The sequence below is a fragment of the Bos javanicus genome, chromosome 14 (assembly GCF_032452875.1).
Source record: "Bos javanicus breed banteng chromosome 14, ARS-OSU_banteng_1.0, whole genome shotgun sequence".
Taxonomy (NCBI): domain Eukaryota; kingdom Metazoa; phylum Chordata; class Mammalia; order Artiodactyla; family Bovidae; genus Bos; species Bos javanicus.
In genome coordinates this window covers 55,042,138-55,057,862 of record NC_083881.1, presented here as the reverse complement: position 1 = coordinate 55,057,862, position 15,725 = coordinate 55,042,138, and the positions used below count along the sequence as shown (strand labels likewise).

The following is a 15,725-nucleotide window of genomic DNA, read 5'->3' as shown; positions in this document are numbered from 1 at the left end:
TGATTAGGTCATTCTTTAATACTGCCCTAAGGAGGGGATACATATGTGTATATGTGTACATATATCCCCTCCTTCTTGAGCCCCCCTCCCACTGTCCCATTCCACTCATCTAAGTTATCACAGTTCCAGCCCTCTAGGTCATCTCAGAGCACTGAGCTGAGCTCCCTGTGCTGTATGACAACTTCCCACTAGCTGTTTTACACATGGTAGGGTATATATGCCAGTGATACTCTCTCAGTTCATCCCACCCTCCTTCTCCCACTGTGTCCACAGGGTCCATTCTCTACGTCTGTGTCTCTGTTTCTGCCCTGCAAAAAGGTTCATCGGTACCCTTTTTCTAGATTCCATATATATGCAGTAATATACAGTGTTTGTTTGTCTCTTTCTGACGGGCTTCACTCTGTAGTTGTTTCTTAAATGATCGCTCTGACTGCAGTGTGTAGAACAGAATGCAAGAGGGAGAGAATGGATGTCAGGAAGCCAGTTTGAAAGCTGTTTTCGTATCTCTGCTGCTGATGGGTTAACTAGGATTTGAGCAATGGAGTCAGAGAGATTTCGAAATGGAGAACTGATTATATGGTGTGGGGGAGAGGTGAAGGAGAAGAAGGGCTCAAGAGAGAGTTCCAGGCTTCTCTGATAAGAGGTGCCACTTCACAAGGTAAAGAGCCTTAGCAGGGGAAGTAGGTTTACAAGGAACTGCAAAGCTAGAAAAAGGGAATAGAAACTACCTACAGTGTCAGAATTAACCTTGAAAATGGTCAGTGTCCAGAGCAAGGAACATTTTTGTTAGTAATTTAATGATAATGTTAGCCACTCATTAATATATACTATAAATTCAATGGTGCTAATTATCTCCTTCCATTCTGCAATGAACACTCTATTTTTTTAAAAAGTAATATTTAATGATAGACATACATGAGAGTGCTTCACTTCTAAACAAAGAATGACATAGGAAAGTATTAAATTAAGAAACATTTTTCCCTGCATACTCTCACTCATTTTTCTTGAAATTATATTATCACCTTCGTTTTGTCTTTTTTTCTTTAATTCTAGCTAAATATATATATATATATATATATATATATATATATATATATTCTACAGAGTTTTTTATGTTCCTGACCTCCTTAGTATGACTTTGTCATGTTTAGCTCAGGAATGGTTAGAAAGCTGTAGAATTCTCTAATGTGGATGGAGCGAGTGGCACAAACAAAAACTGAAGTGGAATATTCTCACATGTTCTTACAGTCCACGTGTCATAACACTTTCCTCATAGGTCAGATGCAGTTACCTGAACTCCAAGAAATTGCTGGTTCTCTTGGACAAGCTGTAATTTTAGGAAAAACCAATAGTATCCTCGGATTTAATGTCTCTTCCATGTCTATTACCGATCCTATCCCCAGCCCCAGTGATTCTGGCTGGGCTAAGGTAAGAAAATGCAACTAGAAAGATGCATTTTGCTATTTAAAACATTGCTTCTTTCTTATTTTAACTGTTCTTCTATTTCAGTACAGTAATTTAGAGAGCATGTCTTTCTAATTGTTGCCTATTTTTTTTAAGTATTGCCAAAATCATAAAGTAGTTGAAAAAGGAGTGTATCTTCTAAAAAAGTATTTATTGGTGTAAAATATGCTTTGCTTTGCTTATTTACAACAGTGCTTCATGAATATGCTCTAGAGGAAATATTGTAATAATATTGACTTCATGCCTTGAACATACTTTTAACAAAGAACGTTAAACACTTAGCCTGGCCAAGACGAGTTTGCTACTGAATGTAGTTGATCACGTGATCACGACTCTGTCGCTCGTGACCATTCACAGGTGGCTGCCCAGCCGGTTGGAAGGCTTTTATTTCCTGTTCATCATGTAGCCCTTGTGACTTCGCTCTCAGTGGTCACTCAGCCGGTGGCCACACAGCTGGGACAGCCATTTTCTCAACAGCCTTCAGTAAAGGCAGAAGATGCCGATGTAAGTTATAACTCAGAGATTTATTTAAGTGGAAGAATGAAGTTATCAGTTCTGGAGGGTGATCCAACTTCACTAATCCTGGTACACTGACAACCTGGGAATGGCACTGCCTCTTCAACGTTGGACTGTTATCTATGAATGTCGTCTTTTATGTTTTAAAAATGTGCCTTCTCTGTGAACTTGCTCCACAGCTTGTTATTTGAACTCTTTGTGTAGGAAAAGGAGCTTCTGTAGATTTAAAATTTGAAATTAGACATTGAAAAAGATAAAGTTCTCTATATCTTTTTTTTTTTTTTTAGGAAAAAAAAAAGCATGGTAACAGGCCAATTGTTGTAATTCTCTACTCTTTTTTTCTTTAGGGTAATTGTGTATCAGTTGGGATTACTGCACTGGCTTTGAAGGCCATACTAAAGGACTCCAATAATAACCAAATCAGTGGACTTAGTGGGAATACAACAATTCCGTTTAGCAGCTGTTGGGCCAACTACACAGATCTTACTCTTCTTAGAACAGGTGAGTGTACTATTTTTGATCCTCATATGTATACCCATAAATAAGGATAATTATAATTTCCTTTTAATGAACAAAGCGGTCTATACTACTCTGGTCAATAAATTATAGAAATCAGAATGTCTAGCTTACAAAAATATATCTAATATGCAAAATAAGGTGAAAAATAAAATAAGCAATTAAGGGAATTAAAACAGGTAATTTGAGGATGCAAATCAAAATTATATCATGATTCATATTTTCTTCCTTATCCATGTGTAATTTTTCTAAATCATCTATGTAAAAATTACATATTACATGTATAGTAAGAAAATTTAATATATAGAGTTTTCAGTTCAAGAAAAGAAAGGGTAAGATAGTATCAGGTAATTTTAATGGCCCATGCTGGAGTTCAGAGTTGGGCTGGAAAGTGGGTTCTAGTCTTTCTATAAGCCAATGCAAAGGAGGAAACACGAGTGTTTTCATGATTCATAGCTCTCTAAAGACAAAACAGTCGCTCTGATGAATTACAATTTGCTCTGAGACCAGAACAGATGTCTCCTGTGAGTTCTCATGAAGTATATTCATGATCTCTTCAACATGGTTAGCGTAAATATAGTCACAACTCCCACAGTGAGGTTTCTTATATTATTTCCATGTGGACTGATGGCATAGCTTCAACTGGTAAAAGCCTTTCTACCGTGGCAAAAATGATACATCCAAAAAGTAGGTCTCTAGTGATGATAGATGAATCAATGTCAAAAGGAAGGAAATAGACTCGCTGTGCTGGACACAGACCAGCATTACTCCGTTTACCTCAACCCAGGGCTCATTTAGGACCTTTATAAGCCCTAACTCCTGAAAAAGTTTTATCTCAGCCCTCACTCTCCTCACCAATCTTATTTCAAACACACACATACTAAAAGTCAGAATAAAAGCCACAGTAGGGCTTTCCTGGTGGCTCAGTGGTAAAGAATCCATGTGCCCGTGCAGGAGATGGGTTTGATCCCTGATCCAGGAAGATTTCACATGCCACAAAACAACTAAGCCTGTGTACCACAACTGTTGAGCCTAAGCTTTAGAGCCCATGCTCTGCAACAAGAGAAGCCACCACAATGAGAAACCCTTGCACTGCAATTAGAGAGTTGCCCCTGCTCAGCACAGCAATGAAAACCCAACACAGCCAAAAATAAATTCTCTTTAAAAAAACCAAAATAAAGAGTAAGATAAGTTAAAGAAATTCTAACAATAATCTGGATTTTTTTTTTTCATAAGACCTAAATATCAAAAGCTAATATCATTCCAAAAGAGAGAAACTTGATCTTCCTACTGGGCAGCAATATCTCAACCTAGAGTTTTATGGAAATCCAGTGGCAATGAGTTCAACATTGTGCCCTGGGGCAAGAGCCTGCAGTGTCCTATAAGCTCTAACATTCAGCCTAAATGATGAGCTATGAGGCACTTGACAAGAACCCCCTCTGAAAGAAGGTTGCCCACCTCCCTGGGAAGGTGCCCAGTGGCAGAGACCCAACCTGAGGATCAAGGTCTTCATACTATGACTTTCAAAGGCAGTGTTCCAAAGTAACTGGGATCACTAGAGTGCTGAAGCAATAATGTAGATTTTGACGCTTTTCATGATAACAAAATAGTGCTCTCCTTTTATCCAGTAAATTTTCCTTTAGAGTTCAAAGCTTCCCTTGGAATGTCTATCTGTTGTTTCTAATTCTCTTCCTCCCTCCCTCCCTTCCTCCTTTCTTCCCTATTTCTTGCTTTCTTTTTTCCCGTAAGTGTAGGCTTTCAGTTCCCTGCTTGTGTACAGTAAGGAAGGTCAAATATAGTCATCTCTTCATGATTTTTAGATCGGTTAGCCAGTTTGTAGATTAACCACTGTAAAACTGTACAAACAACAAAGCATATGCAAGAAAAATGATAAAGTGTCTTTCCATTGCTCCTTGGTCAAGTGTACAATGATCAGACAAGGCTCAGCACCCTCAGCTCTCTTCCATACTGTCCTTTGTTTCTAACAGCCAGTCCTGGGCACTAGGAGAGAACCCCTAAGAAGGAGGTATTGACGGACCAGAAGGAAAATCTATCCAGAGTCCTCCTGTCCATAGCTGATGAGCAGATAGAAGTGAAAGTGTTAATCGCTCAGTTCTGTCTGACTCTTTGTGACTCCATGGACTGTAGCCCACCAGACTCCTCTGTCCATGGAATTCTCCAGGCAGGAATACTAGAGTGGGTAGCCAATCCTTTCTCCAGGGGATTTTCCTGACCCAGAGATTGAACCTGGGTTTCCTGCACTGCAGGTGGATTCCTGACCATCTGAGCCACCAGGGAAGTTAACTATGGCAATAGAACACTTCTGACTCTGAGACCCTCTCTACCATTGTTTATACTTCAGTTCATTTGACTCAGTTTCCAAAAGTACTTCATTAGGGGTTATACAGTATTTGTAAGTTGATGAAAACCCAGTTGGAAGTGTATGACAACAAACAGATAATCAAAGGAAGTCAAACACTGCTTATTTTCCCCCCTCCAGGAAAAAATTTTAAGATTGAATTTATCCTGGATGAGTTCGTTCGGGTGGAGTCCCAGCCTCTCGGCCTGGCTTCGCAGTCTGTCTCCAGCCCGGGCAGTAGCAGCAGTGGCAGCAGCAACAGCAAAGCGTCCACTTTGGGTACAGCTGCCCAGATAGTGACTACAGTGATAAGCTGTCTGGTGGGAAGAGTGTTGCTCTTGGAAATATTTATGACTGCAGTTTTGACATTGAACGTACTCTAGGTAAGTACGGTACATGCTGTTTGTCTCCACGTACTAAAGTATCAGAAAATGTTTACTGAAGAAAGACCACAGCATGGCACCACTATGGTCACAAAGAGTCTCGGCCATTAAGGACGTTGTTGTTCAGCTGCTCAGTTGTGTCTGACTCTTGGTGACCCCATGGACGGTTGCACCCCAGGCTTCCCTGTCCTTCACCATCTCCTGGAGTTTGCTGAAACTCGTGTCTGTTGTGTCCATGATTCCATCTAACCACCTCATCCTCTGTTGATACAGCTAGTGAATTGAATTTGGTACTCAAAACTGAGACATACACTTTTCTTTCCTTCTTTGTTCTCCTTAATTAGTAATACTTGTTATTGTGGTTCAGCTGCTCAGTCATGTCCAACTCTTTGCCACCCCATGGACTGCAGAAACTCGTGTCTGTTGTGTCCATGATGCCATCCAACCATCTCACACTCTGTTGCCCCCTTCTCCTCCTGCCCTCAATCTTTCCAAGCATCAGGGTCTTTTCCGATGAGTCAACTCTTCGCATCAGGTGGCCAAAGTATTGGAGCTTTAGCTTCAGCATCAGTCCCTCCAGTGGATATTCAGGGTTGATTTCCTTTAGGATTGACTGGTTTGATCTCCTTGGTGTCCAAGGAAGTGATAGCTTCAAATGTAAAGACAAAATACCACCCTGTGGAAATGTTATTCCATTATATGATGGGGTATAAGAATGTGGGGAGTGAGAAGTTCAGGTTACGTCAGTATTCTTTCAAGGTGCAAAAGCTCAGCTCCAGTTGGTTTGGACAATAAAGTGAACTCGCTTAACTGAGACACTCAGAAGTAATCTGATTTCTGGCAGAGCAAGAACCAAAGACTCAAATGACATCATCCAGAGCCTGAGTCTCTGTCTCTCTGCTCCATTCTCCTCAGTGATAGATTCACTCCCAGACTCTCTTTCTGCATCATCCACCCCAACCCTCATGTACAAATACCACCAGCATCTTCATGTTTACATTCTAATGCAGCTAATGCAGAAAGAACAAACCTCTTGCCCAACACTTCCAGAAAAAGTCCCAAAATTATTGTCATTGACTCAGCTTGGGTCACATGCCCATTCCTAAACCATTCTCTGTGGCCACACGTTGCCATAAATTTGTGAGGAGATACCCCACGTCCAAGGGCAGAGAATCCCCAGCAAGTTGGTAGGAGGAACGAAATCGTGTTTTGAATCAAACCCCCTACTGGTCAGAGAGGCTCAGAGGGTTCAAACAACCCTTGTGCACACCAGGACCCAGAGACCTCACAGAGACTGAGACAAAATGGTGTTTGTGCGTCTCCTGTGGAGGTACAGGTCTGCAGTGAACTGCACCTGGGGCAGGGGCTCTGGATGCAGCAGACATGGGTATGGCATAAGCCCTCTTGGAAGAGGTCTCGTTAACCCCACCATAGAGCCACCAGAACTTACACAGAACTGGGGAAACAGACTCTTAGAGGATGCAAACAGAACCTTGTGCCTACCACGTCCCAAGAGAAAGGAGCAGTGACCCCACAAGAGACTGACCCAGACTTGCCCGGGGAATGTGCAGGAGTCTCCAACAGAGGCGTGGGTTGGCAGTGGCCTGCTGCAGGGCTGGGGGCACTGAGTGTAGCAGTGCATGCATGGGACCTTTTGAAGGAGGTCGCTGTTATCTTCATTACCTCCCTCATAGTTTGGCCCCAAGTCAAATAAAAGGAAGGGAACACAGCCCCACCCATCAACAGAAAATTGGATTAAAAATTTACTGAGCCTGGCCCCGCCCATCAGAACAAGACTTAGTTTCCTCAGTCAGTCTCTTCCATCAGGAAGCTTCCATAAGCCTCTTATCCTTCTCCATCAGAGGGCAGACAGACTGAAAACCTCAATCACAGAAAACTAACCAATCTGATCACATGAACCACAGCCTTGTCTAACTCAAGGAAACTCGAGCCGTGCCATGTAGGGCCATCCAAGATGGATGGGTCATGGTGGAGAGTTCTGACAAAACATGGTCCACTGGAGAATGGAATGGCAAACCACTTCAGTATTCTTGCCTTGAGAACCCCATGAACAGTATGAAAAAACAAAAAGAGAGGACACTGAAAGAGGAACTCCCCAGGTCAGTAGGTGCCCAATATGCTACTGGAGATCAGTGGAGAAATGACTCCAGAAAGAATGAAGAGACGGAGCCAGAGCAAAAACAACACCCAGTTGTGGATGTGACTGGTGATAGAAGTCTGATGTTGTAAGAGCAATATTGCACAGGAACCTGGAATGTTAGGTCCATGAATCAAGGCAAATTGGAAGTGGTCAAACAAGAGATGGCAAGAGTGGACATCGAAATTTTAGGAATCAGTGAACTCAAATGGACTGGAATGGGTGAATTTAACTCAGATTACCATTATATTTACTACCGTGGGCAAGAATTCCTTAGAAGAAATGGAGTAGCCATCATAGTCAACAAAAGAGACCAAAATGCAGTACTTGGATGCAGTATCAAAAACAATAGAATGATCTCTTTGTTTCCAAGGCAAACCATTCAATATCATAGTAATTGGAGCCTATGCCCCGACCAGTAATGCTGAAGAAGCTGAACAGTTCTATGAAGACCTACAAGACCTTCTAGGACTAATGCCCCAAAAAGATGTCCTTTTCATTATAGGGGATTGGAATGCAAAAATAGGAAATCAAGAAATACCTGGAGTAACAGACAAATTTGGCCTTGGAGTATAGAATGAAGCAGGTCAAAAACTAACAGAGTTTTGCCAAGAGAACGCACTGGTCATAGCAAACACCCTCTTCCAACAACACAAGAGAAGACTCTACACATGGACATCACCAGATGGTCAATACCTAAATCAGATTGATTATATTCTTTGCAGCCAAAGATGGAGAAGCTGTATACAATCAGCAAAAACAAAATCTCAAGCTGACTGTGGCTCGGATCATGATCTCCTTATTGGCAAATTCAGACTTAAATTGAAGAAAGTGGGGGAAACCAGTAGACCATTCAGGTATGACCTAAATCAAATTCCTTATGATTATACAGTGGAGGTGAGAAATAGATTCAAGGGATTAGATCTGATAGACATAGTGCCTGAAGAACTATGGACAGAGGTTTGTGATATTGTATAAGAGCAGGGATCAAGACCACACCCAAGAAAAAGAAATGTGAAAAGGCAAAATGGTTGTCTGAGGAGGCCTTACAAATAGCTGTGAAAAGAAGAAACACGAAGGCAAAGGAGAAAAGAAAAGATATACCCATTTGAATGCAGAGTTCCAAAGAACAGCAGGGAGAGATTAGAAAGCCTTCCTCAGTGAACAATCAAAGAAATAGAGGAAAACAATAAAATGGGAAAGACTAGAGATATCTTCAAGAAAATTAGAGATACCAAGGGAATATTTCATGCAAAGATGGGCTCAATAAAGGACAGAAATGTATGGACCTAACAGAAGCAGAAGATATTAAGAAGACGTGGCAAGAATACACAGAATAACTATACAAAAAAAAAATCTTCATGACCCAGATAATCACGATGGTGTGATCACTCACCTAGAGCCAGACATCCTGGAATGCGAAGTCAAGTAGGCCTTACAAAGCATCACTACGAACAAAGCTAGTGGTAGTGATGGAATTCCAGTTGAACTATTTCAAATCCTAAAAGATGATGCTGTGAAAGTGCTGCACTCAATATGCCAGCAAATTTGGAAAACTCAGCAGTGGCCACAGGACTGGAAAAGGTCAGTTTTCATTCCAATCCCAAAGAAGGGCAATGCCAAAGAATGCTCAAACTATGGCACATTGCATTCATCTCACCTGCTAGCAAAGTAATGCTCAAAATTCTCCAAGCCAGGCTTCAACAGTACATGAACCTTGAACTTTCAGATGTTCAAGCTGGATTTAGAAAAGACAGAAGAACCAGAGATCAAACTACCAACATCTGTTGGATCATCGAAAAAGCAAGAGAGTTCCAGAAAAACATCTATTTCTGCTTTATTAACTATGCCAGAGCCTTTGATTGTGTGGATCACAACAAACTGTGGAAAATTCTTCAAGAGATGGGAATACTAGACCACTTGACCTGCCTCCTGAGAAATCTGTATGCAGGTCAAGAAGCAACAGTTAGAACTGGACATGGAACAATAGACTGGTTCCAAATAGGAAAAGGAGTACGTCAAGGCTGTATTTTGTCACCCTGCTTATTTAACTTATATGCAGAGTACATCATGAGAAACCCTGGGCTGGATGAACCACAAGCTGGAATCAAGATTGCCGGGAGAAATATCAATAACCTCAGATATGCCGATGACACCACCCTTATGGCAGAAAGTGAAGAAAAACTAAAGAGCCTCTTGATGAAAGTGAAAGAGGAGAGTGAAAATGTTGGCTTAAAGCTCAACATTCAGAAAACGAAGATCATGGCATCTAGTCCCATCACTTCATGGGAAATAGATGGGGAAACAGTGGAAACAGTGACAGACTTTATTTTTTTGGTCTCCAAAGTCACTGCAAATGGTGAGTGCAGCCATGAAATTAAAAGACACTTGCTCCTTGGAAGTTATGATGAACCGAGACAGCATATTAAAAAGCAGAGGCATTACTTTGCCAACAAAGGTACATCTAGTGAAAGCTATGGTTTTTCCAGTAATCATGTATGGATGTGAGAGTTGGACTATAAAGAAAGCTGAGTGCCAAAGAATTGATGCTTTTGAACTGTGGTGTTGGAGAAGACTCTTGAGAGTCCCTTGGACTACAAGGAGATCCAACCAGTCCATGCTAAAGGAAATCAGTCCTGAATATTCACTGGAAGGACTGATGCTGAAGTTGATAGTTCAGTACTTTGGCCACCTGATGCAAAGAACTGACTCAACTGAAAAGACCCTGATGCTGGGAAAGATTGAAGTTGGGAGAAGGGGACGACAGAGATTGAGATGATTGGATGGCATCACCAACTCAATGCACATGAGTTTGAGTAAACTCCGGGAGTTGGTGATGGACAGGGGGGCCTGGCATGCTGCAGTCCATGGAGTTGCAAAGAGTCAGACGTGACTGAATGACTGAACTGAATTGAACTGAATAATTTAGAAGGAGAATGAAGTATTTCAGTACTAAAAGCCAAGACTAAATTTTAAATTAAAAAAAAAAAAAAGTCAGGATGAAGGGAAACAATAAGGCTGGCTTTCTGGGAGAGTGGCAGAACAACTGGAGCCTGGGGCTTCAAGAAGAAATAATCCATTCTTCCCTCCTCCTGGTAGAAACTAATTAGAAACCAGCTGTCAAGGGAGAAGCACAATTTGAAAAGTCCCAGCCCTGCCTCTTATAGATAATAGAGAGGATGGGTTTGGAGCTGAAGGATCAAAGGTAAACAGCAGCACACAAGTTATTGTATTTTAATGCCAGTTTTCTTGTCCCTAGAATTCTAGTAAGAGTAAACTTGCTGTCTGTTTTAGAATCATGTGATAGGTACTGTTTAAGTTCATTTCTTTCTTCCAAGAAGCATTAAAATATAAAGTATAAATACTGCTTATTATTATTATATTTGTACAGTATTATTATATCTGTACATTTTGTGTTTCTTCATTAAACGGAATTTTTTCCTAATTATCTTCATTGACTTCCTCCCTACTTGTATCTACAACTTTGGAATTTTACAAAATTCATAAAATCCTACTTTCAAGTCATTGGTAAATGATATTGTTCATGGTGTTTTTTAGGACTTTTTTCACAGATAAAAAGTTAGCAGCTTCCCCTTTGCTACTAAATAATCCATAATTCTTCAATTAAGACATGAGAAGACTTAAACACTGTCTTCGTCCTTTCAGGCTGCTATAACAAAATACCAAAGATTGAATGGCTTAAGAACAACAGAAATTTATTTCTCACAATTCTGGAGGCCAGAAGTCTGAGATCAGGGTGCCAGCATGGTCAAATTAGGGCCCTCTTCTGGGTCACAGACTTCCACTGTATCTTTATGTGGTCGAAGGGGCTGGGGAATTCTGTGGAGTCTCTTCGCATTCATGGAGGCTCTGCCCTCAAGACCTAAGAACCTATCAAAAGCCCTATCCCTAATACCATCACATTGGACATTAGATTTTAAAACATAAATTTGAGGTGGGGCTTCCCTGGTGGCTCAGCTGGTAAAGCAATGCAGGAGACCTGGGTTCCATCCCTGAGTTGGGAAGATCCCCTGGAGAAGGGAAAGGTTACCCACTCCAGTATTCTGGCCTGGAGAATTCCATGGACTGTATAGTTCATGGGATAGCAAAGAGTCAGACACATGACTGAGCGACTTTCACTTTCTTTCCCATTCAGATGGGGTTTCCCAGGTGGCACTATTGGTAAAGAATCTGCCTGCCAGTGCAGGAGACTTAAGAGATTCCTGGGTGGGTTCAATTCCTGGGTGGGGAAAATCCCCTAGAGGAGCAAATGGCCACGCACTCCAGTATTCTTGCCTGGAAAATTCCATGGACGCTGGAGCCTGGCGGGCCACAGTCCATGGGATTGCAAAGAGTCAGACACAGCACACACTCACATATTCAGCTCATAGCAACAGTTGATGAAATTCTGTTTTTCTTTTTTAATAACTTTGCATTCTGAATTAACAATATTTTAGTTTTAAGAGAGTCCTGAAATTATGCTGGGAGCCAGCACGGGAGTTCCCACCCATGACAAAGGTCATGCAGAGAGATCTGACATGCAAAGGTGAATCAGAACTCAAGGGGCCCCCCTGGATCTGCCTGAGCATCTACCCCAAAACCAAAATCTGTCTGTTTTACTATTTCACGACTTTCACCAACTCTTCTGACATTAACGGGGGGCTATCCCCAACCACCTTTCTCTGTAAGAAAATCAACTTAAAGCTCTAGTTAATAAGTCTCCTGGACATAATAGGTGTGTTTCAATTCAAACCCTTCTGGTGACTTTCTAGCTTGCCTGACAGGTTTGTTCGGACTCCTGCAGCTACACATGTGATTGTTCACAGCCTCCCAACCACAAGAGGCACAGGAAGCTTAAGATATTCTAACAATGCAGAGCTTCTCAGAGAGTTAAAATTGTTAGAATAGAACTAGTAGAGGATTTCTTTGTTGAGCTAATGCTTGCTGCCAAGTTTCCATATCCCTTACCTATTATGTCCCTGGGAGTATATTGATTAATACAGTTGGTATATAGAAATGTAAGTAGTAGCTTTAATGTTAGTAACCTTGGACCCTTGAATTAATTCTTTTCTTGTTATAGCCCACCACACTTTTGCCCTATAGGAATGCAACTTTATCTAATGCTTTCAGAGGGTGGCACCTGACTTTAGAATAATCACCTTTAGAGAAAAATAAGTTTTCTGAAGAAAGGGTCATAAAATGTTAACAGGCCTCCTGGCCAGAAGATGATGTAAATCACCTAAAGCTTTTGCGTATGATAAGTTTGCAGAAAGAAAGCCTGGCTTCGATAAGGATGAAGGACTGCTGACCTTGCATGACTCTACCCCCGCCCCACCCCCACCCCCCCATTATCCTCTATGCACAACTTAAGGTATAAAAACTACTTTGGAAAATAAAGTGTGGGCCATGCTCATCAAGCTTGGTCTCCCCATGTCATTCTTTCTCTTTCATTTTCCTTTTCAGGCTGATTCCCTGGAGCACAGGGGCCTTCTGTGTTCACTTTCCTGCCTGGGCTTCTAAGACCCACTCGAGAAGGTGCCTAAGGTGGGGCATCTTCAGCTGTTTGAGAGGGCGCCTGCAGCCTACATGAACAGAGCAAGTCCCATGCTGGGGCTTTATTGGCTTTCTGCATAAACCAAGGAATATCAGCCTCTTTTCTCTCCTCTGTTTTCTTAACTGCAAAATTCTTTCCTTATCTCCTTCTCTATTTCTCTCAGTCGCCAATGCCGTCCTCCCAAGGGAATCCCTGGATCTAACCGGGGCTGGACCCCAGCAAAATTATACTAAATAAAATAAGAAAACTTGAATGTGAAAACTACAATATATAAGGACCACTGTTCTCTCTCCACAGTTCCGCACAAGAGCAACTTAAATTGGTAAACTCTGAAATAGTGATTTTTGTCTTATTAACCATTCCATGAAATAGTAAGAAAGTTAAAATTAATTAAACATATTTTAAAATTACACTATATGTTCTTTAAAAATGTTTGTATTGTTTTTACTTTTCAGGAAGCAACTGAAGTGCTATTCTGAAGAACAGGTTGAAAACACAAATATAGAAACTGCATATTTAGGAACTGTTGTGTTGCACATCAATAAAAAGTCTAATGTTTTCAAGAAAATATGCTAAAAATATTTTTACAATATATAAAATGTATTACTTAGCTTTAATCACAAAAATCAGACTTCCTCAAAATATAAATTTCTTTTGCTTCTTTGTGTTCATATGTTATTTCATTTTAAAAACTTTTAGAAATATTTGATTTGTAAGTAGATATACCACCTCCAAGTTGCTGTCCCAACAGATCATAGAATCCTTTAAAGAGTTGAAAGAGCTGTCTAGTTTTGACTCAATTTCTCTAGATCAAATTGAAAGCATTCTGAATTTTTATATTGTACCAGGGGATCTGTTTTTCTCTATCCTCATAAGGCTATAATTTCTGATGATCTAAGCCATTTTAATTTCTAAGGATTTTGGAGAAATGAGATTGTTTTAAACCTTTTTTTTTTTTTTTTCAAAGTTGATATTTTTCAAATCCACAGAAATGCCAGGAATTCTAGATTATCCTAGATTTCTGAGTCTGCTACCCCTGGTCAGTCTTCTAAGAAGAGCTTTCCTGGTGTCCTTTGTTTGAACAAATCCAAACTCCTCTGCTATCCCCTTCTTCCCACTCAAAACTGTCACTATGAAGAGTGTGACCTCCTGCAACCCAAGATTATACCAAAAGAGATACTTATTTTCAAGAGATAAAATTAGAGAGTACAAAAAAGCCACAAATTACCATGGCTAAGTTAACCAAAAGCTCTCATACTATAAAAATTACACTTTCTACTCAGAAAAGTCTAAAGGAAATGCTCAATTTAGAAGAATAACTCTAATCAAGGCTTTGTGGCCATGTCGCAAGCAAGGAGAAGTGACATTCACAAGTCACCTTCCAGCAAGTGACACTCAAGAAGCATATGGAACAGCTGGGAGAATGCAGCAAGTCTCAGAGCTCTTTCTACAGGATACCGCTCCCTAGAATACTCGCCCCAGGTCATTGTTAATCTTGCTAAACATGAAAAGTTTAATCTTGCTAAATCATGAAAAGTTATTCAGTTCAGTTCAGTTCAGTCACTCGATCATGTCCAACTTTTTGCAACCCCATAAATTGCAGCACACCAGGCCTCCCTGTCCATCACCAACTCCTGGATTTCACTCAAACTCACTTCCATCGAGTCGGTGATGCCATCCAGCCATCTCATCCTCTGTTGTTCCCTTCTCCTCCTGCCCCCAATCCCTCCCAGCATCAGGGTCTTTTCCAATGAGTCAACTCTTCGCATGAGGTGGCCAAAGTACTGGAGTTTCAGCTTTAGCATCAGTCCTTCCAAAGAACACCCAGGACTGATCTCCTTTAGAATGGACTGGTTGGATCTCCTTGCAGTCCAAAGGACTCTCAAGAGTCTTCTCCAACACCACAGTTCAAAAACATCAATTCTTCAGTGCTCAGCTTTCCTCACAGTCCAACTCTCACATCCATACATGACCACAGGAAAAACCATAGCCTTGACTAGACGGACCTTTGTTGGCAAAGTAATGTCTCTGCTTTTGAATATGCTGTCTAGGTTGGTCATAACTTTCCTTCCAAGGAGTAAGTGTCTTTTAATTTCATGGCCGCCATCACCATCTGCAGTGATTATGGAGCCCAGAAAAATAAAGTCTGACACTGTTTCCACTGTTTCCCCATCTATTTCCCATGAAGTGATGGGACCAGATGCCATGATCTTAGTTTTCTGAATGTTACCATGTAATAAATCCAGGTATCTTTGTATATATTTACTTTGTATACATTTACTCAATAACAGGCATTCTAGTGAGAAGACTACAAAAAATAAGATTGTGTCTTCACCTTCCAGGAGTCTGCAAGGTAGTTGGGGAAATAGTAGCAGAAAAGGTGATATACAATACACAGAAGTGTAACATGGTACACGAGAGAGAGAGACGTTAGGGTGCTGGAGGGGTACAGTGGAAGGGCACTTGGCTGGAGGGAGGGCATCATGTGAGGATGGAGATGGATGAGGGACAGATTCCAGAAGACCATGATGCCTGAAATAAGTGGTGAGATAAACATGAGATTAGCCAAGTAAGAGCGTTCTGACAGAAAGTGTGGGGGTAAGAACGAAGGCTGAAACACCACTAGATAGCGAGCTCCTTGGAGGTAGTGAGGCTCTTCCTTACTCAACATTTTGTTTGCCATCTTATGAGATGTCTGACACTAGGAGATGCAGACTCACTGTTCAGTGTGTGAATGCAGCACGGAGCTTGGGGAAATCAAGACGCCATCTGTAG

At 41.1% G+C, this 15,725-nt stretch overlaps 1 protein-coding gene across 2 annotated transcripts in view; it reads left to right on the top strand.

Annotated features, from left to right (window-relative positions):
• PKHD1L1 (PKHD1 like 1) overlaps positions 1-15,207 on the top strand; it is a 180,862-nt gene extending 165,655 nt beyond the window's left edge. The window contains exons 74-78 of one of the 2 annotated variants that reach the window (XM_061439128.1): positions 1,277-1,428; positions 1,822-1,968; positions 2,328-2,481; positions 4,997-5,238; positions 13,406-15,207. In XM_061439128.1, coding sequence (XP_061295112.1) covers positions 1,277-1,428; positions 1,822-1,968; positions 2,328-2,481; positions 4,997-5,238 — 695 coding nt within the window. In that variant the 3' untranslated portion in view covers positions 13,406-15,207. Of the gene's footprint in view, positions 1-1,276; positions 1,429-1,821; positions 1,969-2,327; positions 2,482-4,996; positions 5,239-12,859; positions 13,218-13,405 lie in introns of those variants that run through there. The other variant, XM_061439129.1, reaches the window with a different exon arrangement.
• The last annotated feature ends 518 nt before the right edge of the window (positions 15,208-15,725 follow it).